At 49.4% G+C, this 25532-nt stretch overlaps 3 protein-coding genes across 12 annotated transcripts in view; 1 reads left to right on the top strand and 2 right to left on the bottom strand.

The window, feature by feature from the left end:
• Positions 1-218: 218 nt before the first annotated feature.
• Positions 219-12619, bottom strand: F2 (coagulation factor II, thrombin). Of its 2 annotated transcripts, none has more exons than XM_075030792.1 (14): positions 12510-12619; positions 9300-9463; positions 8278-8302; positions 8020-8070; positions 7464-7569; positions 7254-7384; positions 5280-5576; positions 4806-4919; positions 4392-4518; positions 3706-3873; positions 3205-3378; positions 2859-3037; positions 1218-1288; positions 219-804 (listed from the first exon to the last, which is right to left on the bottom strand). In XM_075030792.1, the coding sequence occupies exons 2-14, from the start codon at positions 9387-9389 to the stop codon at positions 661-663; spliced, it is 1677 nt and encodes a 558-aa protein (XP_074886893.1). In that variant the 5' UTR covers positions 9390-9463; positions 12510-12619; the 3' UTR covers positions 219-660. The 2 variants fall into 2 exon arrangements, with proteins under 2 accessions (XP_074886893.1, XP_074886892.1); XM_075030791.1 differs by lacking the exon at positions 12510-12619 and adding an exon at positions 10405-11790.
• Positions 12581-19938, bottom strand: ZNF408 (zinc finger protein 408). Its single transcript, XM_075030789.1, has 5 exons — positions 19686-19938; positions 19440-19612; positions 16273-18948; positions 13163-16122; positions 12581-12657 (listed from the first exon to the last, which is right to left on the bottom strand). The coding sequence occupies exons 1-3, from the start codon at positions 19931-19933 to the stop codon at positions 17033-17035; spliced, it is 2337 nt and encodes a 778-aa protein (XP_074886890.1). The 5' UTR covers positions 19934-19938; the 3' UTR covers positions 12581-12657; positions 13163-16122; positions 16273-17032.
• ARHGAP1 (Rho GTPase activating protein 1) overlaps positions 19849-25532 on the top strand; it is a 27845-nt gene continuing 22161 nt past the window's right edge. For 3 of the 9 annotated variants that reach the window (XR_012650798.1, XM_075030817.1, XM_075030809.1), the window contains exons 1-2: positions 20008-20075; positions 25219-25402. Coding sequence is in view for 8 of the 9 variants with exons in the window: in XM_075030817.1 (XP_074886918.1) it covers positions 25264-25402 (139 nt within the window). In the remaining variant the exon portion in view is untranslated. Of the gene's footprint in view, positions 19946-20004; positions 20076-20406; positions 24374-24618; positions 24727-25218; positions 25403-25532 lie in introns of those variants that run through there. The other 6 variants (XM_075030813.1, XM_075030812.1, XM_075030815.1 and 3 more) reach the window with 6 other exon arrangements.

Raw genomic sequence — 25532 nt, 5'->3', positions numbered from 1 at the left:
ATTCCTCTCTAGGATGAATTGCATACAGCTGGCATCTGTAACTTCCTAAGACACTAACCTTGAAAACAGTGGTGCTGGTACTTGTTGTTTGCTATTATAGCTAAGAACAATTTCTGTCTTACCAAAACAGGTTATAGTTGCTTTACTTCTGACATTGGTATTGGCATTCTGTGTAATGCCACTGTTACTGTAGGGTGATTATCTCCAGAACGTTCTTGGCTCAATTTCTAGAATAGCAAATGAGTTGACTTGAAGTGAGGAAATGGACAGTGCCTGGGGCCACAGTTGTGCTTGCTGTGACTGCCTTAAGGCCATCATCTGAGGTCTAAAATCTGTTGATGATTATAGCTGATAGAAGGGAGGAGAATTTGTTTGAAGCACAACAGCTGATTAGCAGTACAACTAGCGGCATTCTGTTGGTACTCCTGGATACTGTGATTCAGTATTCAAGGATACTGTGATTCAGATTCAAGGGCAGCTAAACTCAGCATGAACAAAAGGAAGAAGCTGGTTTTGAGAACTTTTATTTTTAAGGGAGAACGCTTCCCTTTGTTGAGTTGTAAGGCTATAACTGTTTTACTTCAGGTTCTTCTGTGCTTATGTTTTTAAGAAGTGGGAGCATTGTAGCAAAACTGAGAGCAAGCAAGGTAAACGATTCCTCTATCGCCCATGTTTTTCAATGGCTTTTCGCATCCACTTTTTCAGGCGGAATACATGGGTATAAAATCCATATTTGCCGTCTCGGTCACAGCCTTCTCCCCATGAAACTATTCCCACTTGATACCAACGGTTGTCATCTGGGTTCTAAAGCAAAGAAAAATGGGATTGGCACAAGGAACAGGAGACTTTCAGATCTAAGCTTTGTATGCACCCCAGCCTGTTTAGTGATGAATATTGCTTTGGAATTCAGACTGGCATCCACTAGATAACATAGCTTGTTGGAGTAATTTTGTCTCTACTCTTAAACCTCTAAGTGAGAATTGGCAATCACTCACGCTTTCTGCAGCTATCTCCGTATGTGCTGAGAATTCAGTACAGAAATGGGGCTGGATGACTGCAGGATTCATCTCAGTTGCTCAGCTTGGACACGAGATGGGTTTGCTTCAGCCACTCGGCAGTCTCCATCTCTGCTGCCATTTTTTTAGGCTATTATGAAAGTTCAGCATAGCACAAACCTTGCTCCATATGTTTTATGAGCTTGAACTTGTTGAACATACCTTCATTACAAAAGGTCCCCCACTGTCCCCTTCACAGGCATCTCCTCTCTTTGAGTCTTCAGGACTGTAACCTACAGGCAAGAAGAAAGTTGGACATTTGAGTGTAGGGAGAGTGGCTGTTGTTGGCCATCTTTTCTTTGAAGTATTGCTGCATAAATTTTCTGAGAGCCGTGAGACTGCTTACTGCTTCTGCCAACTATTGGACTTAAGAAACAAAGCAGTTCTAAATTTGTTATATGTAGAACAGCTAACTCTGCTTCTGTCTTTGCAACATTCCTGAATCCACCATATTCTTCCACCCTCTGTGCTCTCATTCCTGTTTTCTTTCATCAGGATTGCTGCCACTGTGTTAAACAGCTGTAGCTTGAGCTACTCTGCCTTTCCCTTGTCTTAGAAACTTCTGTGTGTGTAATATTCCATGTACCCTGTTCTTTCATTCTGTTTACTGTAAAGACCCATTGCTGTCCTCACTTTCACCTTCCTGTCATTCTGCAGGCTCTGCTCTTTCTCTCCCCCAACTGACTATCTTCCTACAGTCTTGCTAGGAAGAGGAAAGGGATTTCACTTTAATTCCTGATGAACTAGACAGTATCTTTGCATTTTGCCATCACCTGTGTCTCCCCTTTTCTGCTGTACGTCTGCATCTCAGCTATTTTTCAAGAATGTTGCCTAGAAAAAGAAACCATAAGAATACTATCTTGTCAGTATACTCATAAAATTGGCTTCCTTACTAACTCAAGCAATCGTGTGCATTATTAGAGGCAAGCAGCACAAACTCCATCAAAAATCGTTGGAGATTTGTTTGTAGGAGCTGAAAGTCTGCACAAATTAAAAATACAGCAGGAACTATTAAACCGGTACATAAATCCATAGTCTCTTTGTATCTTGAATTCTGTGTTCACTTGTCTTCTGGCATTATACCCTTTTTAAGAAAGAATATATGTAGGAAGGTACACCAAGGATTATGGGAAGTATGGAATGCCTTCTATATTAGGAAAGATTAAATAAATGCTTCTCAACTTGGAAGAGAAATGGAGAGCTGTAAAGGGTCCATAAAATAGCATATGACATGGAGAAGTATTTTTTTTCTTAAGTTATGAGTATAGATGTGTACGTCTTCACATTTATTAGACAGGAAACTTAACATGAGGAATTACATTTTTCACACATGCATAACTAATCTGTGGAGCCTGTTGCCACAGAAGTTGTGGGCGTAAGTATGAATAGGCTCCAAAAGGTTGAGACAAGCTAGTAGAGAAGAAGGGGTTGTTTGGCTACTGCGTAGGATAACTGGTGTGCAGCCTTTAATTTAGGAAGTTGCTGAACTGTTCCATATACTGGTGAAAAGATATTTTTATATGTGCCTGGTTCTCACACAGCTGTCGCTGATATCTAGCAGAGTGGTGCCATTAGGCTAGTTAGCCTGACATAGCATGGTGTTACAAACTTTATTCATAGCTTTAAGTTCTCCAGCCCTCTTGTTTTCTGAGAGCTGAAAACGTTCTTATCATAGGAAAGTTATTCTTTATGGAGGGCACTTGCAAATTTATCAGAAAGTAACCTTGCTGTGTGAGGCCCACCAGGAGCTCAAAGCCCTTGTCTCCCGAGGCAAGTTGGCCTTGTGTCTCCAGTGCTACTTACCTGCACAGAACATGTTGTCAGTGACTTTAACTTTGGTGGATGCCTTGCAGGTATCTTGGTCTACAATGGGCACATTGAGTTGTTGCAGAACTGTGGGGAGGTTGCTTGGGCTAGTGGCCCATGTTTCTTTCAAGTTTCCCCAACCAGTTACCCGCCCTTTGTAACCTGCCAGCATCAGCCTGTGGAAGGAAGCATTGAGTATTATCAAACGTATTGTGACAGCTTTCTCCTGCCTGGCTCTCTTGCTGCAAATAGCCTAAATAAGGCATCTTTTTCTGTCTTTTTTAAAGGCCCAAAGGAGGCTTTTGTAGCCTGTATTTTTAGGACTGTGGGACAGTCTCCTCACCTCTGCACAACCTCTTTGGTAGGCAGGCAGACAGGATGGATGTAGTCACTGAAGATGACGGGTCTCTTCAAGTGCATGAGTGCAATGTCTCGGTCCATGTTCTCTTTCCAGTTGTACTTGGGATGGATGATGATTTTATCTAACAGAGCAATCTTCTCTTTATTCTTTTCATATCTGAAATAGTCATGAAGAACTCGCTGTACAGTAGCAACTGAGAGTCTTCTGGGATTCATGATGCTCTCAGGTGCTTTGTACCCTCTGAGACAATACTGTCTTTACCCTGGAGCTCCCTTTTAGACTTTCCATGTTTCTGCCCTCCCTTCCACTTTCACCTTTAGGATCAGCAAGAGCAGCAAATGACAGCTCCATTCGATCCTGTTATTGAGAGGCATGTGATATTGTTTATGTGTTTCCTTGGATACTGAATGATAGCCCAACCTCATTGTATCTCATTACTCTAAGAGGAAGGCTGGTTCACTCTTGCTTCACTCAGGCTCTTACTTTGCCCTTATGTGCTTGCCAATCCGCACCAGGATGTCGTTTGTAGTTAAGTTCTTGTCCCATGGTGGATAGTAAAGACAATGAGCAGCAGTCAAGATCCAGCTGTCACTGATGAGGCTGGCACCACACAGCAGCTCTTGAGGACTCTTTTTGTAGAGCATCACCTGCCTGAGAGACAAGGAGGAAGGAAGACTTAGCAGGACTACAGGCATGGCTGGCTGAATGCGTCTTGGTGTCATGCAGTAAGAGCAGAATTTGCAGTGAGCAGGGAAGAGCGTTGTGCTATACTGACAAAGACAACTGTGTGAGTGGGTGTCTAGCAGAAGTTTTCCCTGGACATGTATATTCTATGTAGTAGGCTATTTATCCTATTTCCTTCACCTGGAGAAGTTTCTCATTCTCTCTGCTCCAGCAAAACTGGGAAGAGGAAGAGACGAAGATGAAACACAGCACTCTTGTTCCTAGATGGTTGCGTACTTTAGATGGTTGCATACTTGGCTCAAGAGGAGAGTTTCATTCCAGCTATTTTAGTACTGCCCTGTCAACCACTTGGAGAAGCTTTTGATTAGAAGCCATAATGCCCACGTGCTGCCTGAGATGGGAAAGCCCTTTTATTTTCCCCTGCTTGAACTGAAGAGAAGGGAGACACAATTCCCTATGAAGGCCTATGCAAAGATAACACTTACCAGGGGGAGCTGCCAACTTCTGCGTCATCCCCATGGACAACTCTGCCTCTTATGTAGGACTCCAGCAGCTCCTTCTCGCTGTTGTCCATTACCTTTTTCTTCTCAAATAAAGGACGAGTGCCGCAGTCTGAAAAAATAGGCAATCGGGCTTTGTTACTCTACCTGATTCACAGTGGAGAAATGTTGTCTGCAGTCAGCATGCTAAGCTGGAAGAGCCTAGGAAGCAAGTGCTTGCTAGCTCCATGATCATAACTGGAGATTGACTTTGGAGGGTCCTTCAAGGAATTTAAGTATCTCCCCCTGCTTTTGACAGCATTTGGCAAGCTGGTGTTTCTGAGGAACAGCGAGTGCCCTGTGGGATGAAGCTGCAGTCTTTCTACAAACTGTGGTGCTGTATCTAGAGTTTTTGCTCACCTGCTTCGCCTGAGCCAAAAGTTTTGTCATCAAAGAAGGTTTTGAACTCTTGAGGTAGGGTAGTACGTCCTGATATTCCCTCCGACTGTTCATTCTCATCCTCTAGCAAGCTGTCTGAGAGGGACAGAAAGACAAACATGATAAAAGGCCTAGCTGCAGTTTCCATAATTATCAGCAATGTAAATGTTTCTTTTGACACACAATGGGTCTGATGGAGAAATGATGTTTTAAAACCACTGCTCTTTTTAATGCTCCTTGTCCACCATTGTGAGTTTTCAGGGAGAAGAGAACACCTGAGAGACGTAACGGCTCTACATGTGTATGGCAGGTTGGTATGTGTGATATTTGGACAAACAGGACTTCCACATGCGTGGTGTGCATGCTTCCTTGTCCATGTCTCCCAGGCCAAGCACTTCACCCTGGTTTGCCACTGCCTCACAAGTGTGCCTACCCAAACCAATGCAGGCTTCTCACCGCAGTAGTGCAGATCACAATATTCAAAGTTGGGTGGTTCATCTGTGACACACCAGACACCCTCATCATCTCCGTCTGGATTCCGACAGTAATTCTCCAGCAGTTTCACCTCTGAGTCAATGTGTTTTCCATGGAGCACCTCTTTGGCTTTCTCAGAGTTCCATGGCAGGCACTTGGCTCCAGACACAGTGACTGAGAGGGTCCCAGTGTAAAGCATGCCTTTTTCTTGTTCACAGGGTCCCGCTGGGGCTGGTGGTGTGACCCGTGGAGTAAATTCAACTGTTGTCCTTTCTTGGCCTGGAAAGACAGAGCACTGTGATTTAAGCCATAGCTTTGTACTCAGAAGCACTGTTAGCAAATAGCACTAGAGCCCCTTTATTAAAGCCCAGAGTTCCAAGGGCCATCCCATTATGTTTGGGAGCTCCCACTGTGCTCCCATGCATGTGGTGGCCCTCTACAACATTGCAGTGTCAGAGGTGGCTCTTTCAACAGGAGGTAAGGCGAGGCTGGCATGATTCATCACACTTCTCTCTGCCACTAAGATGTGAGGGACAATATCGTGTTCCTTTCTGGGGTATCTTTGAGAGCAGTTCAAGGGGTGGGTAGGTGCCTCAGGCATCATAGTGCTGCTGTGTTAGAGTCTCCAGTGCCTTTTTCTCAAATGCGTAACGAGACCATATTTGGGGGAGCCTGTTATCATGATATGCTACTAAAATAGCAAATTTAACTTTTGCCAATGTTTCTATATCTAATGATAAGAGAAAAAATTTCCTGCCAGACTTTCCACACTTTTTCTTGCAAGTGTCCTAATGGCTGCAAGCTTTAAGCAGTATTTCCTGACTGAGTGGGCACCAGATAATCTGTTCTGAGGCAGTTGCTTGGCCTCAGGCTGCCTTTTCCTTGTGCACTGGGGGAATCCCCATGTGAAGAGATGCCCTTGGTTCAACCACTCGCCCTGGGGCACAACAGCCACTGAGCAAGTAGCATGCACCTTAACTGGTGAAGCTGCTTCTGTGTGAGATTGACTCATGTCAACATGATTGCAAAGGAACTGTGCACAAAACCAAGGCTTTTCTAGTCCTGCCATATCCATGCACGTGTAAGTGTAACAGTGAGCTACTGTAGGTCAGAAACAAACTACTGAACAGAGATAGTACAAATGCCTGCTCACCCCAAAGCAGAGCAGTATCTCTTTCCAGTTTGCCGTATTGCAGACCAGGGTGATGGTAATGATTTTTAAAACTTCAGAACATGCCGTGGTCAAAATGGTTGCTGACCTCTCTGACTTTCACTTGTAAGAGTTGTTGCCTTTAGTCTCTACTTTTGGAAGAGAAACTTCTGCTGTGAGAAGGTTCTCTGCTTTCTACCGGTTGCTCTGAGACAGAGGACAAGCCCCAGGGGAGACGGCTCTGTATTTTGAAGAAGTGGGAACATATAAGTGTAGGGGAATGGTTCTCCATCCTGTTAAATGCAATGATGAGAGAAGGGCATCTTTTCTTGAGGCTGTGGGTATTAAACTGCACCCTTCCATATAAGTGAACATTAAGGCAGGCAGTCGAGCGCAAGCTGTAGTGGTTTTGTCCTGAAGGTGGGAATTCAGACCAAAATAACCAGTATGACTCATTGCTGTCACAAATTAGAGGCAGCTGAGCCAGGATTTTGGGGTGCTCCTGACTGGCAAAACTGTAGTAGATTCCAGGGGACCACTGACACTGGATTTAATTTAGATCTAGATTAGCGTAGTCTAGAGAAAACAGCATGTTAGAGGAATTTAGATGTATGGGCAACTCAATGATTTTTTCCTCCTCAGCTCCTTTATCTTTTAAGATGCAGCTCTTCTACTCCAACTGACCTTTGTTCATGTAAGATCCCTCCATCCTAACCCTCTCCCCTTCCTTGCCACATTTAGTATCAGTCTCAGCGCAGTGTTCTCTGCCATTGAAGGGCTTGCTGGGGCATAGTGCAGAGGCGTACCACACACTGGGATGGGACACTCCTCCCGTTCCACTGTTGGGTCTCGGGTGTAGCACCATGGGCCTTCTGAGTTGTTGTCTGGGTTCCTGCAGTAGTTCTCAATGAGGTTGGGATAAACGGTGGCATTAAATCTATGAGAAAAAGCTGGTTAGGCTAGGAAGGAAGGACACGCTGGAGAACCCTTTAAGAGTATGCAGGAGATTAACTTACTTAGGTATATGTGGATATTTGCTTGTCCACACTTGACATTCAATCCCTGATTTGGTGTAGCTAATTGTCCCCCGATAGTTCTGGCCCAGCCCAAGAGAGCAGTTACCTGTCAAAATCCCAACACGGTGTAAGCCAGGGCCGGTGGAAATGGATGTTGTGTTTTTCAAGGTCAGAGGTACCAATCCCCCAGATCCCTTTAACTTTTGTTGCATGCATGAGCCTGCACAGGCATTCTCTTCATGGGGTGGGAAGAGCACACGGCTTAAGCTCTCTCTGCCTCACCAGAGGGAGCTCACCCTGAGGCTCCATGCTGTGCTTTGGCTGTAGGTGCAGGTGCATGCTGTTTCAATGGGGGAGTTAGGCTGTTTGTGAAATGGTTAGTGGGGAAATAGAGGGGGGGAAAAAAGAATTTCAAACTCCCCTCCTGCTATTTTTCTTTCTAATCAGACGGCTTCACCATCTTTAGATTTTTTTTCTTTTCCTTACAAACTCTGCAGGAAGCAAGTTCCTGGCACTCACTGTGTCTGGGACATTGAGGTCAACATGAATTTCTTACCTTCTAGACAAGCATCCAGAAGTGTCCTGGGCCTTCTCGGGCCCTGACATACTAGCAAAATAAGAAGAAAGAAACACATTATATGAACGGAGTCCGAATAAGCATCATAGTTTGAACTAGTTTATCATCTAGAGACAAAACACAAATGCTTTGTCCTGGAAAGTGAACTCTTGTAAGAGGGTAGGGAGCCATCTCTCCAGGATGGGACAGGGCATCCTAAGGGGTAGCTTAGCACCTGCAGGACTTGAAGAAACTTACCTAGGTATTTTGACCAAAATGCTTCCTGTAAAAAAAAAAAAAAAAAAAAATTATATATTTAAGAGTAGAGACACAGAACATCACACCTTGCTTAGCTGCTGCAATTCAAAGCAGTAGGGGAATGCCCCATCACAACAAATGGAACAAACTAACCTAGCTCAGTTGATATCAATTACTATGCAGTCCACCAAAGCAGAAAATCTGATATAAAACCGCATTCCCACTCATCAGACTCAGGAATTGAGAGTACTGTTGTTTCTAAAAAGACCAAAGATGCTTACAACCTTCATCAACCTGCAGAGGAAGCAGCGCCTGGGCTACAGTGCAGAAGCCCAAGGAGCTGAACCTAGAACTTCTAAGGCTACAGATCACATGTAGGTATTGTTCAGCTCTTTGGATCTACATCTCTGCTGTGCAGCCTGGAGGTGATTGCTTTAGAAATACTCCACACAGAGGTTGCATCTTGCTGGCTTAGGCTCCTCGCTGTTTATCTGTTTGATGATGTATTCTTGGGTGTGGAATTCAGCATGGATACTGGCCTTGGGGCTAGGAGTAGATCCCAAAAGGATGCAGAACAAATTTAGCAGAGTCAGCAAGTCTGGAAGCCAGAAAAAGGGACAGACTGTGCAAAAGCTTCAGCTCAAAGGAGCCTGAGGCACCTGCACTCAGTGTTTGGTTGCTAAGCCAAATCTTTTGTGTCTGGGACTGTGGCAGTTCAAATGCGTGCAGCACCATGCTGAACTAGTGGAAGATGCAATTCAGGATTGATGGGAAGACTCTCCTTTTCACTTCATGCTTAAAATGGAGGGAGGGGCGGGGGGGGGGGAAGAACTCAGAGTGGCTCCAGGAGAGAAAGCCCCTAAGAAAGCCTGAGCTCTCCCAGTGGCACCCATACATCAGCCTGATCTTTGGTTCACAGAATTGAGTCTTAAGACCCCAGCCCCTGGCTGTGTGCGTGACCTGCTGGTCTCTCACTACAGGGGTCGGCTGAGGGAAAATTTCTTGGGAACACCCATACATACCGTCTGAACGGTGGATTCAAGGGCTTCGAAAGCCTCCTCGTAACTGCATGTCTCCTCCAAGCACTCTCGTTCCAGGTTTCCCTTAAGCATCTCTTCCAGAAATCCCTTGTTGGCACGTCGTGGGCGCTTGAGCAGTGACAGTGCCTGCCCCTTTTCCAGGAAAACTACCGGGTCAGAACACTGCCAGTCAAAGGGGTGCTCGCAGCGGGAGGGCCCCTTTGTCTCTCCTTGCAGTTTCCAAAAATCACACACAGCTGATGTGATGATCCCACAGCCCAGCCTCCCCCAGTGCACCATACAGAAAGGAGAAGCCCTGTCAGGTCTACATGATGATCAGAGCAGGCTCTCTATAATTCATGAATCGGGGCTCACATTACATAGGAAACAGAAGTGACAGGAATCCTCTGCTATCCTCGGCAAAGCTGCTGTGCTCATTTGCAGTTAGGCAGAGGTTTGTTTGCTCGGAGCCTGCTACTGCTCCCTGCCAGCCACTATATTTCTGTCTTGCCAACCTCAGACCACTGTGATAGGCACAGCTTGGTTCCATCTTCATGTTCAGAGACCCTGATTTGAGACCTGCAGACAGGTCTTCCCCCACACAGCAGTGGGTCAGAGAGGACTTAACCTCATATTAAGGAAAGACAGATGAATTAGAGGCTCTGATAAGAGAAAAGGAGCAGCAAGCAGGAAGGCAGTGTACTGCGTATGACCTAAAGTTTAGATAAGGGACAGCTGGGGAGGCAATGGAGAATTGCAGCCACTCAGGTCAACTGGGGAACTCTAGCCCAAAAAGGCCCACAGTTGTGTTACACATGGTCCTGGACTAAGCCACGTTCCCCTTCCCTGCCATCTCCCAGGTGACCCACAAAATCCACTGAGCTGTTGTCACCAGTTGCTGGATGCTGCTGCATCCTCCCGTGCAGGAAAGCCCTATGCTCACTCCACTCTCAGCACCCTTTCACTCCCAACTTCAAGCATTTAGAAGGTCCTCCTGCCTTACCAAGAAAACCTGCCACCGGCTTCACCCCTGGAAAGAAACAACCCCATCTTTCTTCCTCCTGTCACCCACTGGTACTGTCCTTCTCCCTGTGCCGTTGAGTCTTACCTTCAGCATGGCTCAGTGTGAGGTGCAGAAGGCTGGAAAAGAGCAGGCCCCTCAGCATGCTGGTTTTGTTGCGTGCCATGCTGTACAGCCCTGGCTGCAGGGAAATGCAAAGGGAGCAGAATAAGCAGAGTCACAGCCCCACTGGGTTAATATTGAACCAGAATGAAGAAACAGGTCTCCAGAGGTCATGGTGTGTCAGGGACAGTGGAACTGAGGCTCCTCTTATCCCTCCTCTCTTGGCATCTCTCCTTCCCTTCAGGGCATCTTTATTTTCTTATTTAATTGGCAGAAGCCAAGCAAAACGTCTCTGGATCCCCACAGGACTAAAATTAGCATCCCATTTCATAACAGGGAAGATGGCACGAAGAGCAAGAGGACAAGTTTGTCCCAGGACACAGGGAGAACTCGGGCTGGCACGGCGAGGTCTCTGTCAGCTCACAGCCACCCCAGCCAGAGCAGCTCGCTCCTTTTCCCAGTGCCACTCCGCTCCCGTGCGGCTCTTCGCACCATCACTGCCTCCCCACCACGCTGGCTCGGGTCCCTGCCACGGACTTTTCTCGGAGGCTGTACTCGAGTAGCCTTGCGTGCAGCAGGACTTTGAGAGCTCCTTAGCCGTTCCCAGTCCTTATCCTCTTTTTAGCTGCAAGCCCCCCTACCCCTGACTTTTTCCCCCTAGAGTCCATCTGTCTTTTCTCCCTGCAGTTATCGGCAAGCTCAGACCCAGATATTTTGGCACCAGAACACACGGTCTAAGCCTCCCCCCCTTCTCCCTCAGCTATGCCAAGGGGATGCCTGCAACAGCCCATGTGGAATTTAAATTTTCCTCCCAGTTAGGTCAGCAATGCCATTGGCAGTGCATACTTCCCACTGCATTACAATTCCCAGCAGAGTGGAGGAGAGTGAAGCCGCATGAAGTTTGGGCTCCCCCTTTTATTCCTACCCCAGGGGAACATCCAAAAGTACATCCAAAAGGAAACAAAAGCTCTAATGAGCAAAGAGCTAGCATGCCCAAAGCGAGCCAGGAAAACAAGCGCTTCCAGGAACAGGGAGGCAGAAATAGTCTGGATGTCATGACATCAGCTAATAAGTCAAGAACTGGGCTATCAGAGCTGGGAAAGCTCTAATGATTCCTATAGCAAGCAGAAAATTGGCAGAGTGAGAAACAAGCAGAAAGCAGGGCAGGGTGGGGGTAGTCTCAGGAACTGCCACATGGCACAGAAGTGCTTTCTGCCAGCAGGGAGCATGTTTTGTGCTGTGCCTCTGTGCAGCAGATACATCTGTAATGTTTATCTCCATAGAAGGAGTGCAAATATTAGCATTAGGGTGGCTGAGGAATGACTGTGTGGCCACCGGTACAAAGAGCAGTTGCAGAGGCTCCCTCCCTCGTCTAAGAGTATCTCCTGTTCTCACCCACACACCCTGGATTTTGGAGAGACACCTTTAGGAATGGCTGGGATGCCCTGGGTGGAGATGACCTGGGTGGAGGAGCGCGTTCGCACAGGATTAGGCACAACCCTACAAACCCCCCATGTTACTTAGCAGGGGAAGCAGCGTTTAGGTGGAGCACGCAGGCAGGGACAGCAAGGAGAGGTCAGGACACAAACAGGTTTTGGAAGAGTGGTGAAATCAGAGCTGCTGCCGTCGTCCCACGCAGCAGCCACCACCGCTCCTCGCTGTGGGAGGAGGCACAAACAGCCCGACATTTGTGTAAGCTGTCAAGCAGAGGGCCTTGCTCAGCTGACAGGGGGAAGAGGATAGCAGCAAGGGCAGTTTCTTTAGTGTCTATATGGTAATTTGGTTTTGGTCTGACATTGCAGTGGGACAAATGACCTCAGGGCTGCTTTCATCAGGCATAATTATGCAAGCCCATATGGACTTGAAAGCAGGGAAGAAATACCACTGCAGGGAGACTGCCACCCACCCCCCCAGCTGGAGTGATGAGAGACAGACGCTGCTGTGGTTTATGGAGGTGTGATGCACCCATGCTAGTCTTCATTATGGATCCCAATAGGAAAGGTACCCAGACTCCGTAAAGTATTGATTAAAACACCATTTGTTGGGGATAACATTAGAAGGCAAAATGGGATAATATTAGATAATCTTACAGCCCTTCAGATGCTGGGAACACCAAGTAGTACAGCATCAGCCCATGCCACGCTGCAGATGATAGTGTCTGTGCTGAAGTTCACCAGTGTCATGGTCTTCAGGGCTTTTGTAGGATTTTCTTGGAAGTAAACAACTCTGTCATTTCTGCTGTCAATCAAAAGGATGTTCACGTAAGAATGTGCTGCTTCACTCTAAGATGAAGACAAGGACACGGTGGTAGCATCATCACCAGGTGCTGAGGGCAAGCAATCTGTAGGCTCCCCAGTTAGGTTGAGCCAGCAAAGTTTATCCTACAGCCAAGTGGTATGTGCAGCACTGGCCTGCACCTTCTCATGTCAACTTATGTGGATCACCAGAGTATTTCCCTTCATAAGACCTTCCAATATTCTCAGTTACTTTTTTTTTTTTCATTCCTACATCTCTCTCTGTCTCTTCTTTATAATAACCAGGCAGCCTTTACACTGCAGCTTAAATCAACATCATTATATTTATGCACAGATTTTTACCATCTTCTTGTCTTTCCTTTACAGGAAAGGTGTTAGCACCTTCCATGGTGTCTTGCATTATATAGGGTTAACTTTAAACAACACTAGAATACAGTAGTTAGTTAAGCTTGGTTATCAGACAGGTATGAATATCCTCTAATACTTACCTATGCCATCTTCCTTTAATGTTACTTCTGTTCTGGTTCCTACATTCATTCTGTTGCTTAAGCACTTGTTTAAAAAAAAAACTCACTGAAACCAGCCGTTCCGTCACTATGTCTGGCTGCTTCTTTTCCAGTTGCCGTTCCTCTTTCCCTCTGTGAAACAGGACAAACCCATCTACCAGGGCCATTAAGTTGTTAACTGTAACTGCTGAAACTTTTTCTTTCAAGATTACTCAAGGTTACATCCATCACTTAAGTTTCAACTATTTCTTTACATTGGTTTTGCTTTATAATTGGAGATTTTCACTACATCCTGGGACATTTTCCAGCCCTTTCTGGTATCTTACAACAATGTTAGTAATTAAAGATGCTGGCTCTTCACATTATAACCTTTTTTTTGTTTTGTTCTGTAACATGCTTCTAGAGCTCCTCTCTGTTTCTCCCATTCTTGTGGTTAGCCTCTGCAGCAGGACAGCGTGCATCAGCTATCACCTCTCCAGGGGCTTTGACTTCCACCCCTTGAACATTTAACTCTTCCATCTGTTCGCTGTTCCTGGAAGCAACTTTTTATCATTTCCATTTTTTTTCTGCCTTCACCCACCCATGAGTGATGGATGTTATTTTCTTTCTTAGGGTAAGAGAGTTGATATTCATACCTTTACCCTCCCAGAGTTACGGCTTTCAACACAGCTGGGAGTTTTGATCTCTTTCCCTCTGTGAGCTGACTCTTCTTTTTAAGTGAAGAAAGCCTTTGGCAATTGTTTATTTCCTATGTGACTATTTTTCCAACTTCCAGGGAGCTGAGTATGGAGGCTTTGGCGTTGGCCTATTTTCTTGGGCCTTTGTCTGCTCTGTGACAGATAGTTTGCTGTTTCAATAGTTGGGGTATTTCTGAATATGTTCCTGAAGCGAGTTACACAGTTTGATCACCAATTGTAACACTTTGAATACAGTCACAAAGGATGAATCCCCCATCCCCTCATACAGGGGTTCCCCTGTCCCTGAGGAAACACCTGGGTCAGGTTTAAGCCAGTTTACAAGTTGGCTGAGGGTTTAACCCTGGCCGTGGTGTGAGGTTTAAGTGTAACGCTTAAGTTTATATGCATGCCCGACACCTGGCGAGGCCCTGCCAGCACGAAGGACCCCAACCATTCGAGAGACCTGTGCACTTGTCGCCCCGGAGCGTTGCAGCAGCACCCCAAAGCCCTGGTGAAGCTCTGTGAGCATGGTGGAGCCCTACCAGCTACAAGACCTGTGCACTCGCTGCCCGAAGCTGTAAGGGTAACGGGTACACAAGATCTCCAGCCAGCCAGGTGATCCAGGTGTCTGCCGCCCTGAAGCGTAATGATTATTGCCATTATAATGCAGCATACTGTGTGACTGGTCCCCATGCCAACATATGGGACCAGGCAGGCACCCATCCTTTTCCTCGCTATCCTTCTTCCAGTAAGGCGTTTGTCACCAGGATCCTGCCAGCTCCACCAAATGTAATGCACCGGTGCAAGTGTTTGTTACAGATCCCAGTAAGAAAGGCACTCGGAGCCCATAATGTATTAATTAATTAAAATACCATTTTTGGGACATAACACAAGAAAGGGTATAGCATTAGATAATCCTACATGCCTTCAGATGCTGCAAACACCAAGTCGTACAGCATCCGACAGATAACTAGTCAGGCCATGGCACACTGCACAGATCCCATCCACGTTCACCAGCATTGTGGCCTTCAGGGCTTTTATAGGATTTTCTTAGGAGTAAGCAACTTTATTCATCATTTTGCTGTCAAGCAAAGGGTTGTTCACATAAGAACATGCTGCTTCTAAGATAAAGACAAAGACGTGGTGGTGGCATCATCACCAGGTGCCCAGTGGGAGCCACCTGTGGGCTCCTCAGTCAAGATTAGCCAGCTAAGTTTATCCTGCAACCAAGTGATATGCGCAGCACAGACCTGCCCCTACCTACTCAGATCAACTGTTAGGTGAATAATGTTTCTGTGAAGACCTCCTAATTCACAATTGCTCCTACTTTTTCTCTCCTATTATCTCAGAATAAAGAAGGTAGTCACAGCTCAGTGGATTAAGCAATAGGGGCTGGATTCTCCCCTTCCCCCAGTTGTTTCCCCTTCTCTCCCAGTTCTGCTGTGACAGAGGGCACAATGCTTCAAACACAGCACATGAGCCCAGCTCCAGCGAGAACACTTTGCAGCTGTGTCAATATTTGAAAACTGCAACAGTTAGTTAGGATAGGCACCAAAGGGAGAGCAGTAGGAAGCACTGCCACTTCAAATACAAGCCCCCCCTCGTACGCCTGTGCTCCCACTGGTCTGTCTCCAAGCTCTCAGGGCAAAGACTAGGCTCATCTGCCCCCTGACTTCAAAGAAAATAATAGCTAAAAATAAGGACACCCAAAGGTTTATTAGCCAAATTCACCTTCCATCCTCACTTCACATCAAATTGTGGTGGATCTGACGCTAGCATCTTGTCTGCAAACTGGTTGTAAAAGTTTATGAAAAAAGCTGAATGTAGAAACCGCAAAGAGCGGCTTTCTGGATTGTCACATTACGGCATTCATAGCACTCCAAAACTGCTACTGATGATTCCCTGGTGACACTATATCCTCCTCCTCTTGTGCAGTAGGCGTAAAAAGCCCAGAGAAATTAAGGCCCTAAACAAAACTTTTTGGGGGAAATGCAGATGTTAGAGAGGTGCAAGACAGAGCACAAGAATAACTAAAACTGAGGACGCAGCAAATGAAAGCAGTGTTTGGGGCAAGTCTCAAAGACCTCTGTTAGGTCTAGTATTGTCAGTCTCTTCCTATGAGGTCAAGTTCACATGGAATTGGGAACTGTGCACATCCTTCCTGAAATGGGACCAATTTCCTTCAGCGTGTCTCAGTTGGCAAAGAGCACTGAAGATGGAGCAGCGGGAATACTGGGGTGTAGTTGTGGTGGTGCTGTCTTTTAGCTTTTCGGTGCAGGAGCAGGAAAGAAGTGGAAGAGAGGAAGAAAGAATGTGAGAAAAAGAACAAGGGAAACAGATTAATGAACCCAACTTGAACATGGAGGGGAAAGGCAAAATCTTCTGAACGTGCTGAGGTGAACTGCTGACCCTTACCTGGAGAGGGAAGGAGCCTCTCAGCTGGGGACAGTGAAAATGCGCTGTACAATGCTCTTCACACGGCGAGACACAAAGCTATCCTTTCATGTCCTCAGACAGATCATCCAGGTACTGTAAGGCCAGGAAGCTGGCAGCAAGCAAAACAGGTGACAGTGGAGAAGGAACACTCAGCCCTAGCTCCAAGGCAGGACTTTGCTCCTGCTAATTGTGAAAAACGCTCTTCAAAAAACCTGCAACAGAGACACCTTGTAAACACTTGGGAAGCTGCTTCCCAGCAATGTCTGGCATCAGCATCACCTTCAAATGATCAGAAGTGCTGCTGTGCTCCAAGAGTAAAAGCCCAGGAAAGTGCTTGAATAGCAACAATTAATTAGAGAAAGAAAAACTTGAAAGGAAGGCATTGTTCAAAGCCATTGCTTTGAGACTTTTCCTGCCTTCCCCATGGTGCGCTGTGTAACAGAGGCAGAGCAGAAGCACTGCTCATTAATGCTGTGGGTGTCTTCTCTAAGAAGTTATTCCCATCAACAGCCAAGAGCCAATGCCTTCCCTGCACCAGGCCCGGCTCATAGCTCCAAGGAGCAGCTATGGAAAAGACCCAGGTCTACCCAGGCAGTTACCTCCAAGACTGCTAATTCTGCCTGGGGCTGAGCCACAGGGCCTTGTTGCCACAGAGAGACAAAAGAGCTAGGTTTTTTTGTTGGTTTTTTTTACCCCACTTTAATAAGTACAGAAGATCAGCCAGGGCAGGCTGGGATAGTCAGGTCCCAGACTCGACCTCCACCACTTCTGCCACTGCTCCGAAGCCCACCCCCTCCTGGATGATGACCACATCAGTCGGTGAGCCCTCATCCTGCACTATAATGCATTTGTCCTCATGCTTGGAGATGGTGATTTCAATGATGTCCTTTGCCGACAGCAGATGCCCAGCAGGCCTCCTGTGGGCACCAGGATCTGGGGGGCTGCCTCGAGACTGGTAAGTAGCGACGCAGTGACCGCTAGCTGTGATCAGCAGCTCAGCCTCATTTGCTGGCCCCGGCACCTCCACCATGAGCAAGGTGGGCTCTGCTGCAACCTCCTCCTGGTGGCCCTTCCTCTGAGGCTTTTTCCTTGCTGCCTCTGGTAGGTCCACAGCGAGTGAGGCCACTGCCGTGGCGAGTTCCTCCGGGTCCTTTTCTGCCTTGTGGGTGAGCACGTGGCGCGCAAGGCTCTGGGGAAGGGTGTAGCCCATGCCACAGAGCTCGCATTTGTAGGGCTTGCCAGCCAGGTGGGATTTCTGATGGCGCCGCAGCTTCGTGGCCAGGGTGTAGGACTTGCCGCACTGCTCACAGCGGAAAGGGCGCTCGCCTGTGTGCAAGCGCTCGTGGGCACGTAGCGTGTGGGGGTCCCGCAGCGCCTTGCCGCACACAGTGCACAGGTGGGCCTCACCCGTGTGGGAGATGAGGTGTCGCCGCAGCTCTGGCAGCTTGGGGAAAGCGTCACCGCAGAAGCGGCACTTGTAGGGCTTCTCGCCCGTGTGCAGCCGGAGGTGCTCGCGCAGGTTGCTCTGCTGTCGGAAGTCCTTGCCGCAGTAAGGACAGGCGTAAGGGCGCTCCCCCGTGTGCAGGCGCATGTGATTGCGCAAGGAGCCGGGGTTGGCCAAGTGGCGTCCGCATATGGCACACTGGCATCCTTTGGGACTAGTTGGGCCAGTCCCAGCGGCCAGGTGGATCTTCCTGTGAATGCGGAGAGAGGGCCGGCGCGCGAAGGCCTTGCCACACTGCTCGCAGGAGAAGGGGCGCTGGCCGGTGTGCAGGACCTGGTGTTCCTGCAAGTCTCGTTTGGTGCGGTAAGCCTTGTCACACTGGGTGCACTGGAAAGGCCGCACACCCCGGTGGGCCAACACGTGGGCCTTGAAGCTCTCCTCTGAACTATAGCTCTTGCCACACTCCGTGCACAGGAAGGGTTTGTGGCCAGCATGGACAAAGCGGTGCTTCTTGAGGTGGCAGAGCTGCAGGAAGGCTTTACCACACTCCCCGCAGCGGTACCTGCGCTTGATCATCTCCTTCTGGGATAGAGCTTTTGGTGGGGGGCCTGGGCTGCCAGAATGACCCTCCACCAGCTCTGTATACTCCTCCTGCCCCTCAGGCCCCTCCAGTGGGCCCTTTCCCCCATGCTCTGGGGATGCCAGTCTGGAGTCTTTGGAAGCTTTGCTCTCTTTCTCACAAGTTTCTACACTCTCTCCTTCAGAAGGACTGGGCTGCTGGGATTCCTGTCCAGCTGTCCTGCCACCACAGTCCTGCAGGCACTCCTGGAGCTGGCTGGTCAGAGCGTGCACCTTGCATGGCTCGGCCACCAAGCGAGCAGTGAGTCGAACCCCGCTTGAGGGTGACGACAGATCCAGGTCTCCTGGACATGCCTCTTTATGCCCCGTCTCCACTTTTTCTGCTGCAGATCCGGGATCCACATCCTTGTCCAATTCTTCCTCGCACCTGCCATTGGCCTTAGCGGTTGAGATGGTCTCGAGGTGCTGATTCTCAGTCCTCGCTGCCTTGGCTTCCCATGGCTGATGTTCAGAAGCTGTGCTTTCCTCTTCTTGCAGCCTGTGGAAACGTTTGGCAGCCAGTCTGCTAACCTCAGTAGGGACATCAAGGACTGCGGTTTCATCAGCCACCATCCTGGAGACATCGGGATCCCCTGCACAAACACAAAACCACGGTGGGTGAATTAACACTGGCTGTTGCTATACGACACAACTGCTGCTGGATCAGAGGAACATGAATGTTGGAGACAGATGCTCTGCTGTGCACTAATCCTGGGGCCCTGGCATGAAACCCGTTATTTGCGTGACCTTTTTTCCTTTTAAAACTGGGGAAGGTGGGGGAAAATCTCTGTTCTCTCACCCCAGACGGTATCCATACACTATTTCTAGTATTTCACAGGCAGCATTTCTAGGAGATACCACCGTGACCGGCATAAAACAGGGCGGCATGCTGCGTTCTCGGCTGGCAGCTTTTCAAAGCGACTCAAGGTCAGGACCGCAGTCTCGGGGCGCTGGGCGAACGCGCCAGGGCACAGACCCCGGCGAGACAGCCGAAGTCGCCTGGTCGCCAGCACCCCAAAAACCGCCAAGGCCAGGCCGTTCGTTTCACCCAGGCTGGGAAGCGGGTTCCCGGCGCGGCACCTACCTGCCAGGGGCTCCGCCGCCGTCCCACCGGCAGCGGCCCCGCGGGCCTCTTCGGGCCAGTAGAGCAGCTCCGCGCCCGCCGGGATGGGCCGCCGCGCCCGCAGCTGCAACCGGCCGCCCTCCCGGCCCAGCGCCACGTTGGCCTCCGCCTCCTTCGGGCTCCTCCGCACCAGGCTGCAAGGCACGGCCACAGCGTCGGCCGCGGGTACGGCCGCCCGCCCGCCTCCCGCCGACCCCCGGTACTCACCTCCTCCACCCCGGCCCCGCCGCCTCCTCCTTCTCCCCGGCCCCGCCGGCCGGCCCCAGCAGCGCCCCGACCGGCAGGGCCCGGCCCACGCACCACACGCCCGTGCCCCGAACCCCGGACAGCGACGGTCCCAGCGCCAGCCCGGGAGGCAGGTTCCGCAGCGCCGGGCAGGCGGCACCGGGCGGTTCCTCGGGACCCGGCCGCCCACCGCCGCCCGCGGGGGACAGGCCGACACCGGGGGACTCCATGCCGGCGGAACGGTGCGAGCGGGGGGGCGGCGGGCGCGCCCGGAACGGCGAGCGGGGCGGAGCGGGGCGGTGTTCGCCGCCGCGCTTCCGGCGGGCGGCGGGTTGACAGGCGGCCGGGACAGGGCCGGGCGGTCAGCGGCCGGTAGGTTACCAGCGGGCGGGCTGGGGTGCACCGGGGGCGAGGGGGGGGGGGGGGGAGCGCAACCGGGTCTTTTCGTGGCAGCAGCGGGAACCGGGGCTGGGCCGCGGCGGCCTGGCCTGGTGCTGCCGGGGTGGGGCTGAGGCTGAGCGGCCGGGCCGGGGCCCCGAAACCCCTGCTCGGGTGTTGCCGAGCCGGGGGGGGGGGAGAAGGCGGTTATTTCTGTGGGAGACGCCGAGCCCGGGGGGGGGGGAAGGCGGTTATTTCTGTGGGAGACGCCGAGCCCGGGGCGGGGGGGGGGGAAGGCGGTTATTTCTGTGGGAGACGCCGAGCCCGCGTCCTCGCTGCGGGGCGCGGCGGGAAGAGTCTACCCCCTCCGCCCCGGTATTAAGCTCCGCGGGCACCCCGGGCGGGGAGAAGAGGGGCTCGAAGGCCGCGGGGGTTTTTTTTTAGTCATGTCTGTGGTGTTGGGGGTGTAGCTTGCTGCCGGAGCGGGGTACGGGGCCGGGCTGCTGGCTTGTCCCGTCCGCGGTGGAGGAGGAGGGGGGGCAACTTGTCGTCCCTCTTGGTGCCTCACAGCGGGGGCTGCGAAACGTCCCTCCGTTTTAGGGGGTCGGCAGGTAGTGTGGGGAGTCGGGGGTTTTCTTTTCACGGCGTAAACAGCTAGATCTTGGAGTCTTTTATTGGAATCTTGAGGTTGGCTGTGGGTTGTCACGGGAGCCCGGCCCGAGGGGATGGGAGAGAATCAGGCGTGTGGTGGGGAGGAGGAGAGGTGCAGCCCCTGTAGGGCTGTGTGTGCCCCCCGCCCCGTTTCCTCACATGCTCCGCGTGTGACGGGTGAATCCTGCGCGGCACTGACAGCAGCCTCTGTACTTGGTGCTGCAGCTGCAAGGGAAGAAGCAGAGCTCAGCGCTTTTGCTCTCAGACCCTGCAAAGAACCACTAAGAGGAGGTTGATTGCTGGCTGGGATGGATTTCCAGCGGGCACAGAGGTGGCCTTCAGCACAGGGTTTGAGATGGCTGGAGAAGGAAGGCTGCTCATTTAAAAAACTGTTAGAATAATGAAGGACCAAAGAGTTTCCCCGAGCAGTGGTGTGTCTGTCCTGAGGGAGTTGGTCACAGTGAGCCAGACAAAGCCTGGCTATTGACCCTTCAGTTCTTTCGGGGTAGTACCGGAGTAGTGATGCTCCCAGTGGTATCATCAGTCTTGATGTGAGGGGAGACTTGGGCTGGAGCTTTCTCAGTGAGTCTCAGTCCTGGAGCTCATTGACGTGAGTGAGTACTTTGAAGGTCTGCTGCTGAGTAACTGCTCTCTTTTTTTTTGCAATGTGCTCGATATTAAGGCTATGCCAAAGTGCAGGGGCTTGATTGCTGCGTACAGAAAAACAGACATTTGTGCGAATGAAATGAAACTGGGAGGAGGTGCAAACGGCAGCAGAGTCAGAAAAAAATAATACAGTCACCCTGGAACTGGGATTCCTTTGGGTCTGAGCATTGCTTGTTAATTGGGCAGGGAAGAAGAGGCCACTTGGCTTTTCTAATTCTTTATTGCGTGTAAGTACAGGTCCAGATGCGTGGACGTATCTTGATGTGTAGATTTACTTCTGAATTAATCGTATATCTGGAAGAAAAACAGGAAAAGGAAACTGCCGAGTAGGTGCAGCATAGAAATAAGTGATGGAAATTAGTGAAACAAACTGCAGATAAAATCAGTCTGCGTGAACAGCAGCTACCAAGACTTCATAGATACAAGTGAACTGTCTTCCCTGGGTAAATTCTGGTGGGATCTTGCATAAGGAATCTCCAGCTCAGGATTTGTGTGAAAATTGTATTTTAAAGGGCTGAGGTTTCTCTCCTTCAGCGGAACTTGCTGTTCTCCAGCACATCTCTCTCTTACCAAGAAAGCCAATTTTTATTAGACAGCAAGTGTTCAGGTTCAACCAGTGTAGGTTCAGAAAACACACTTAAATGCTTGGAAAAAGGGAAACATTTGGCTCTTTAGAACCTGGCAGTAAGTAAATGCTTCTGATGTCAAGTGTGATTCTTTAGTTTTTAAATTTTTGACTAGGCTTTTTACTTTTTAAATCTAGGTACATCATTTTTCTTACCTTGTGATTGACTATACAGGGTGTATCACTTGCATCTTGTCATGACGCCTATCTAAAACAAGTGGGATTCTTAAATTGTGCTAAGTCTGGTGAAATGCTGTTTTTTGACAACCACTTCACTCTTATACAGATGGACTTTCTGTTCAATGACAAGCCCTGCTTATGGGTCATTTTTGAGTACACAGGGAAAAATCTCATGTCAGGAAGTGAAATGTATACCCTTATACTAAGATCCCCAAGTCGTTTCTTACATCCTAACTCCAGGTCTCTCCTTCTCAGTGTCTGCTAGTTCCCAGGCATTTAGAGGATTATGTTTCTCCAAACTGTTCTAGGGTTACCTGATGTGGGACCCTGTGCTTTGGTCTGTTGCGCTGTTGGGAAAGGGCTGGGAAAAATTATGCAAAAAACCTTCTGGGGCTCTCTGGGAGCTACAGTCCGGGTCACAAGAAGGACCTGAAATCTGAGAGGTCTTCTGCTCTGGATCCTCCTTCCATTAACATTTCTGCCATGGACCACTAACCTAAAGCCAAGGAATGGAGCTGCCTGGCTGGCTGTGAAAAGCACATGGAGGCATCTGGGCAGTCTGGTCTACCCTTCCAAGGGGTAAGGAAGGTTTTGGCAAGAGCACTATCCACTGGGCATTCTTTCCCCTGTGGAACTGTAAGGATCCTACTAACAAGTTCCTTCTTCCACATGGTGCCACACTAGGATTAATTTTATGCCTGAGGGGAAGTCCCCCAGTGCTGTCTAATAACCAGCTCTTCTGCCTCTGATCAAGCGCTGCAAGTTGACTGTGAAGCCAAGCTGTGATCCGTATGGGGACAAGTGAGGACGCTTGGTGTCTTGCTGGCCCTATGGCAGCACCATCACTGCTCCGTGGGAAGATTTGGATTTGGTCCCTAAGCGCTTCAGGACCTCGCTTTGGGGACACTGTTGCTACTAGGCATCCCCAAGAATCTGACATGAAAGGCATCTCAGTGGATGGCAGCAGTTGAATGTAGGTCCTCTGTCCCCACCAGGGCCGGGAAGTCCCTGGGAGCTGGGAATGCTGAGGGGCTGCCCTGGGGGACCACAGATGCCTCCTTAGCGTGGGGTGCTGGGTTGTGGGGCTGCTGAGCTGCAGCAAGGAATGCTTTAAGCACACTGAGTCATGAGAGTTGGTGCCTGGCGTTACCATAGAAATTGGATCAACTGCTAGGGGTGGGGAGTCCTTGTCCCTTTGCTCTGCTGCTGCGTGGTTCCAGCATGAGCTCAAGGTGCAAGGGAACCTGATTTCTTGCTCCTTGTCCCTTTGAGGTCAGACAGCTCTCACAGCCCTCACCAGAGAGCAGGGAATAATTTCGCTTGGGTCTCTGCTTGGCTGCAGTGGTCAGACCCTGTGTGTTTTCTGTGCTGTCTTGGTGATCCGCTGCCCAGATATCTCTTGCTCTTTCATATTTTGGCAAACTTGTTTCATTTGCTTAGCAATAGCTCCCAGTCCTTTGGGAGCCCCAGGGAGGTGAAAACTGGTTGTAAAATGATGAATAGCAGATAAGGGAGGGCAGGAAGTAATAAGCATGGAGTAGTCCAGAAGGAGGGGACAAGCACTGAATATCTAATTTCCTGTACTCTCAAAATACATCCCCAAGCTTGGTCACGAGTGTTGCCCTGAGCATGGATGTGATGCCTTCCAGTGCTCAGTCTCTCACAGGTTTTCTCCTCTGTGCTCACAACTGAGTAACTGTTTCATCATCTTCTCTGGATAAATATATACATTCAATCTCTAGGGATGGAAGATGCTAAACATTGTTGCCCCCCTCCATTCTGCTCAAGGAAATAGCTTTACTGTGAATATAATCTTCCCACACAAAGGCATTGTGCCTCCTCAGATCGTCTTTGAACTCTTTGCTCTCCTCATAATGCAAAATAAGCACAAACCCAGCTGAGAAACAGCGTTACAGTCTTGCTGATGCAAGGTGTCATTTTGTTTTGCTACAGTTCCTCTTGGCTTGCTGCCTGTTGGCTGCTGAATTACTGTCCGTGTGGTCTGTGTGAGCAATCCAGATCTATGTACTCGTCCTTTCCAGTGTTTCCTTGCTTACTTCCAGGACACTGACTTTAGAGGATAACAGCTGTTTCCTAGGGGTTGTCCCTAAGAATTGGTACTCTGTGCTGCACTAGCTCAGTCCTGGGTTTGACACACCTTCTGCTCCAGGTAAGAGTGAGAAATATTTGCAAGCAGCAGCAAACACGCTGACCTGTCTGTTTCTTGGACCCTCTTAATTCTTTGCTCTCCTCGGTATTACGGCATGCTTGGTGAAAAATACTCATTCTAGCAATATGGCTTTAAATTAAAGAGGTGATTCCTGGCTGCTTGCTGTCATGTAGGAGAAAGGACTTGCTGGATGATGCTGAAAGAAGATGAGGGTTTTATTTGTATTGTTCTCCCTGTCTTACTAGCTCAGCCTACGAAATCCTGTTTTAAGAAGCTGTTCACTTCTGTGTTCAGATCCCAGCATGCTGAAGCACCCACTTTGGTGTTGTTGAGAGCTCTGGCCCTCCCTTATGGTGAGAAGAGGGGGGGGTGATTCCTGGGAAAGCTTCCAGCACTGGGCCAACTGTGGAAACAGCTGGGCTTTGTGCCAGCCTTTTGGAGGGAGGGGGAGCTCAGAGCTGGTACAGTGAGTGTATCAAGCAGGGGCTGGTGTAGCCTGTCGCCTTCCTCAGCGTCTTGCTGTTGCTCCTGTTTCAGGAGAGAAACTACTCTTTACAGAGCTGTGGTCAAGCAGAGACTCGCTGAGAGGGTTGGTAAAGGCTCCTGATGGCCTTCTGATAGCAATAGGCACGAAAGAATCTGACATGAGAAAGAATCTGTCATGTGTCCCCGCTCCCGGCTTGGAGGAGGAGGAGTTGTTCCTGCCTGTGTTAAGGGGGAGGGGAAGTGTGATCTCTGGATAAGTAAAGATAAGGGAGGATTTGGGGAAGATCAGCCAGAAGAGGAAGAGCCTCTATGGGGAGGTAAGCTTGTGATCTCCGTGTCTCACCTAGCAATCTCTGCAGTCCTTGTTCTAGACGCTGCAAAATAAACTGCGGTATTTGGGGACCATGGCTGCAGACCCACTCTCGGAGCTTCAGGATGACCTGAACCTGGATGATACCAACCAGTCCCTCAGCCAGCTCAAACTGGCCTCCATAGATGATAAGAGCTGGCCAGCAGATGAAGCCCCTGCTTTTCCCAAATCGGGTAAGTATCTTGCTTGTTTGGGGTCTGGATTTTGGCCAAAAAGGAATTGTTCTGCAGCACTGTGGTCATGTCTACATATACAGAGAGCCCCAGCTCTATTTGAAAGCTTTAGAGACACATTAATCTTGCA

The sequence above is a fragment of the Buteo buteo genome, chromosome 6 (genome assembly GCF_964188355.1).
Source record: "Buteo buteo chromosome 6, bButBut1.hap1.1, whole genome shotgun sequence".
In the NCBI taxonomy this organism is placed as follows: Eukaryota; Metazoa; Chordata; class Aves; order Accipitriformes; family Accipitridae; genus Buteo; species Buteo buteo.
The sequence above is the reverse complement of the archived record's forward strand: the minus strand, read 5'-3'. Positions and strand labels throughout refer to the sequence as shown.

Bases quoted from the DNA above. Each gene is read 5' to 3' on its own strand.
- ZNF408 (XM_075030789.1), bottom strand. From the start codon at position 19,933: ATGGAGTCCCCCGGTGTCGGCCTGTCCCCCGCGGGCGGCGGTGGGCGG. The intron at 19,613-19,685 runs GTGAGTACCGGG...CGTGCCTTGCAG, and splicing joins GCGGGGCCGGGGTGGAGGAG to CCTGGTGCGGAGGAGCCCGA. The intron at 18,949-19,439 runs GTAGGTGCCGCG...GTGTTTGTGCAG, and splicing joins GGCGGCGGAGCCCCTGGCAG to GGGATCCCGATGTCTCCAGG.
- F2 (XM_075030791.1), bottom strand. From the start codon at position 10,483: ATGGCACGCAACAAAACCAGCATGCTGAGGGGCCTGCTCTTTTCCAGC. The intron at 7,385-7,463 runs GTAAGTTAATCT...TTTTTCTCATAG, and splicing joins AAATATCCACATATACCTAA to ATTTAATGCCACCGTTTATC. The intron at 1,289-2,858 runs GTAAGTAGCACT...TCTTGCCTGTAG, and splicing joins TGACAACATGTTCTGTGCAG to GTTACAGTCCTGAAGACTCA.